The sequence below is a fragment of the Myotis davidii genome, unplaced genomic scaffold (genome assembly GCF_000327345.1).
Source record: "Myotis davidii unplaced genomic scaffold, ASM32734v1 scaffold1115, whole genome shotgun sequence".
NCBI lineage: Eukaryota > Metazoa > Chordata > Mammalia > Chiroptera > Vespertilionidae > Myotis > Myotis davidii.
Window position 1 is genome coordinate 1,606,996 of NW_006287910.1, and position 5,292 is coordinate 1,612,287.

At 48.6% G+C, this 5,292-nt stretch overlaps 1 protein-coding gene across 1 annotated transcript in view; it reads right to left on the reverse strand.

Moving 5' to 3' along the window:
• Positions 1-5,292, reverse strand: part of ABCC6 (ATP binding cassette subfamily C member 6) — a 51,184-nt gene that overhangs the window by 13,521 nt on the left and 32,371 nt on the right. The window contains 3 exon segments of the mRNA XM_006759691.2: positions 1-122; positions 1,971-2,178; positions 4,031-4,148. Of these exon segments, the coding sequence (XP_006759754.1) occupies positions 1-122; positions 1,971-2,178; positions 4,031-4,148 (448 nt within the window).

Genomic DNA, 5,292 nt, shown 5'->3' on the forward strand with positions numbered 1-5,292 from the left:
CGTCCGCTCGAAGAAACCAATGGGAGACCGTGCCACGTCCCACAGGAGCCTCCGGAAGAGCCGGCTGGATGCCCGGATGCCCCCTAGCAGCACTGTGGCCGTGGAGGCAAGCAGCCCTATAGCTGCAGAAAGAGAGGGTGTCAGAGCATGAGGGCTGGGGACCCTCACTCCCACCCATGGTGGCCAGCTCATGACTTGGCCACCCTGATGATCCCTTGACGGAATCACTCTCCACCAGGCACCTCGGAGTGTGATCTTATTTGGATCTTTGCAGATGTTATTAGTGAAAGATCTTGAGATAAAATCATTCCGGATTTAGGGTGGGTTCTAAATCCAATGGCTAGTGTCCCTTTAAGAAGAGGAGCACCGCCCACCTGGCTCCGTGGTTGAGCGTCAACCTATGAATCAGGAGGTCAGGGTTTGATTCCCGGCCAGGGCACATGTCTGGGTTGTGGGCTTGATCCCCAGTATGGGGTGTGCAGGAGGCAGCCGATCAATGATTCTCTCTCATCATTGATGTTTCTAGCTCTCTCTCCCTCTCCCTTCCTCTCTGAAATCAATGAAAATATTTTTTTTAAGAAAAGAAGAGGAGAAGCCACACAGAGACACGGATGGTGATGTGAAGACAGAGGCAGAGACTGGGGTGACATGCTACAAGCTAAGGAATACGAGGACGGCCAGTGACCAGCAGAAACTAAGAGGCACGGGATGGATCCTCCGTCAGAGCCCCCAAGAGGAACCAATCCTGCCGACTCCTTGATTTTGGACCTCTGGACTCAGGACTGTGAGATAATTTCTGTTCTTCTAAGCTACCAAGGTTGTGGTCATTTGTTTTATGGTAGCCCTCCGATACATATACTCCCTTCCTCCCATGCCAAGCGATGGGCTTGAGATGGGGCTAACTTCACTCCCTGTTTCTGGGGTGGGGCAAATTTCATTCCTGGCCACCCCAAACCACTGCAGTAGGTCCAGAGGTGAACACGTGACCCAACACGGGCCAATGAGAGTGAGACCTGGGACTTTGCTAGGGCTTTTGGGAAAGAGGTGCTTGCTTTTTTGAGGTGGCCAACATGGAGCTATGGCATACCATCTCATCACTAGGGGGAGAAGCCTGCCTGGACAGGAAGCTATCACAGGGGAAGAAAATGAAGCCATTCCTACAGCCTCATTGGATCCCTGGAGTCAGCCATACCTGAAGCTACTTATCTATGGGTTCCAGTCCTATACCAGGTAAGGCAATACATTTTCTTGTTGCTTAAACTAGATATATATTCATATAGTTAGTATACAGGGTGTCCCCCAAAATGTATACACACTTTGAATAATTAATAATTCCGATGGGTGAAATCTAAAAAGAAACATCAATGGAGCAATCAGCTGTGAAGTGTGTATATTTTTGGGGGGACACCCTCTATTATAGCTATATAGTTAGTATTGTTTTTATTTTCAAATGGAGCAGACCTCAGACTAAGGAAAGTTATCAGGGAAAAAGAGGGGCATTACATAATGATAATGGGTCAATTCTCCAAGATGACAACAGTTCTTAACGTGTTTGTCCCTAACAACAGGGCATCAAAAACATGAAGCTCATCTGAAGGGGTGGGGGTGGGGGTGCTGACAGTCCCCAGCAGTCAGACCTTGGGCTTGCCCTCTGTGCTGGGGTGGGGGGAGAGGTGGAGCCAGCTGAATTGCCGTGTCTGCCCCCACCTAAGTGCTCAGCTGCCCCAACATCTGGAAGTCGACAGTCTGCATTTGCCAGTGAGTCTGGCAGACACTCTGAGGGTTCCAGAAAGGGAGGGATGTGCCGTGTCCCCCGCCTCCCATCTTAAGGATGCGGGTCTGGGCTTGGACCTAGGATATTTGCTTAGATCTTCAGGGAGGACAGTGATCCAGAGATGGGAGGGCCAGGGAGCCCTGAGCACCTTGGATGGGGATGAGGATGGAGGGTGAGGAAGGCCAGTGAGGGGTACCTTGGAGGCATCCCAGGAGCCCAAAGACCCAGCCTCGCAGGGCCGCCTGTGTCTGCCGCCCGTCCACGGTGGGGTCGTCCACCCACAGGCTGAGCCAGTAGCCGCGGCAGAAGGAGGCCACTTGCTGGCAGAAGAAGAGGAACAGTGCGTAGAGGCAGAGTGGGGTGTCCACGGCCTGTATGTAGCTCAGGTAGAGGGCGGCCTTCACCTGTAGCACACGTAGGAAAGATGGAGGCAGAGAGAGGGCCCAGGGGAAGGGAGAGAGGAAAAGCAGATGAGGCTCCCAAAACACGCCACTAGGGCAGATGGAACCACCGTGCAGACCTCACAGTTCCTCTCTCAGTACCTCCCACCTGGAGCACCATCTCCCTGGCAGGCCCCACCCAGCCTCAGGGCCCCCTTCCTCTACAGAACACCAGAAGGCCAGTGGAGCCTTCAGAGTGACAGGCTGTGGCACTGCCTGGCTTTGGAGTGATTTATTGAACACCTACTATGGGACAGGCATGTGTCTCTATCCTCATCTGACAGATCAGGAAAGTGAGGCACAGACAGGTTAAGCCGCTTGATTAAAGTCCACCCCCTACCAACCTGAAGTTCTCCACACAGCTGCAGCCGGAGTGAACTTTTGGAAATATCAGCCTGGCCCGATCTTGCTGTTGCTGACAGGTACATGGCTTTCTCTTGCTCTCAGAAGAAATTGCAGACTTCCTGTACCCCTCTCTGACTTTACCCCCAACTCACTGTCTGCTGATTTCTTGGGATCCCTTTCTTTGCTCCTTCCTACCTCAGAGCCTTTGTACCTGCTGTTCCCTCTGCCCAGAATGCTGTTCCCTCTGCTCCTTCCAGGGCTTGTTCCTTTGCACCCCTCAGGGTTCAGCTCAAATGCTACTCTGGGAGCGTCCTATCCAAGCGGGCCCCTGTTGGTTGGTTGCCATCTTATTGCCCTTCTGTATTGTCTTGTAGCATTTATCATTATCTGCTATCACCTTGCTTGTTAGCTTAATTAGTTGCTGACTGCCTCCCCCCACTAGCAAGCAATCTCCGCCCGGGCAGACACTTTACCTGGCACATAATGGGGGCTCTGGAATGTTTGCTGGGTGGATGAGTGTGTGGATGGTTGGGTAGGACAATGGGTGGTTGGGCGAATGGGTAAATGAATGGATATATGAGCTGATGGATGAATAAATGAGTGGGTCTGTAGGTGGATGGGGATGGATGGATGGAAGGGTGGATGGATGAGAGGGTAGATAAATGGGTGGATGGATTGGTGGGTAGATGGAAGATAGGTAAGTGGATGGGTGGGTGAATGGATGAATAGATAGGTGGTTGGAAGGTTGGATGTAATGAATAGATGAGTGAGTAGATGGGTAGATGGATGGATGGGTGAATAGGACAGATGAGGTAGGTGGGTGGGTGAATGGGTGGAAAGGTGGACAGGTGGATGAATGAATGAGTAGGTATGTGAGTGGATGGGTGGAGAAACCAGCAGAGAAGGAATAGTACAAGCTCCAGATTAGGAATGACCTAGATTTGAGTCCAAGTTGGTCACTTGCTAGCTATGAGAACACAGAGAAGCCTCCCAACTCTTTAAAACCTCCATTCCTTCATCTCTAAAATGGAATCATCACCATCTAATTTTATTTATTTATTTTTTAAAAATATTTTTATTGATTTTAGAGAGAGGAAGGGAGAGGGAGGAAGAGATGGAAACATCAATGATAGAGAATCATCGATTGGCTGCCTCCTGCATGCCCTCTACTGGGGATCGAGCCCGCAACCCAAGCATGTGCCCTTGATCAGAATCGAACCCGGGACCCTTCAGTCCACAAGCTGACGCTCTATCCATTGACCAAACCGGATAGGACATCTCCATCTAGTTTTAGAGTGCTTGTGAACATTAAGAAATAGGAAGTGTCTAGAATCTTACTTGGCACATAGTAGATGTTCAATAAAGGTGACTGCCTCCCCCCCCACCCAGGGCTCTATCTGGCGGCAGGTCTTGAGCCCCAGTGGGCAGCAGTAGCAGTGGAAGTGGAGGGCAGGGAACAGCTGATGCTTACCTTGCCATACTGCACGCTGTCCCCTCCTGCTGGCAGTCCTGCCTTCTCAGGGTCATCTAGAGGAACCTTTGTCTGGGCCTCCAAAGTGGTGCTGTCCTCAGGGATTGACTTCATGGACCTGTTACTTAGAGGAAATGCGGACAAATTAGTCTCTCTTCCTGGGGGGTGTGTGTGCCCAACCGTCATGGCCACTGATAGAACACTGAGCTCTGGGGTACACTCTTCATTCATTCATTCACTCATTCATACATTCATTCAATCAACACACTGAGTACGAAGTAGGTGCCATGCTGTGCCCTCCCTTTGTAGTGCCCAACTAAATGCCATCTGTTACCTCAGAGTCGAACAAGCCCATTGTTTCAATACCCTTTCACTGGATGAACTTATTTGCCCAACCTCAGAACTTGGTTTTCAGAGGGTTTGTTTTTGTTTTTGGCCTAAGCTTTGCTGCAATCATTTTGCCCCTGCTGTTTACCCTCAGATTTGTCATTCTAGGTTGGCAGAATGGCAATTCTGCACAATTCACTTGTTGAAGATTTCTTTATGTTCCTTTCATCTATGAATGAGTGGGCTGGCTTAACCTTAAATGTGAAACCATGGGCAGCTGAATTAACCTCTCTGTGACTCAGTTTCCTCAACTGTAAAATGGGGATAATCTATCTGTCTTTCATCTACTAACTAATCTGTTATCTCTCTATCCACCTACAAATTATCTATCTTGTTTATCATACATCAACCAATCTAGCACTGATCCATCTATCATTTATCAATCTATCATTTGTCTATCTATACTATCATCTGTCTACATATTCACCTATTTACATCTATACATCTCTCTCTATATCTATTCATCCATATATACTGTCAAATCAATCTATCTACCATCTATCCATCCTTTATCTATCTATCTATCTATCTATCTATCTATCATCTATATACACTGAATGGCCAGATTATTATGACCGGCCAGATTATTATGACCACCCCAACAATACTTCATTGACACTTCCAAAAATACTGAATATTGAAAACCTCCTAAGCAAATACTCTCAAGGTTTTATTATTATTATTATTTGCATAACTAATTCACTTCATTGTACTGATGGGGTGGTCATAATAATCTGGCCACTCAGTGTATTTGCACTTCAAGGCAAATTGGTCATTCTGTGAACTGGGCATGTGGGGACTTAATCATTTTGGCCATGTGTTTGTCAGACACCTTTTGGTGAGTTACCCCACAGCCGAGCACCATGGTGGGTGTT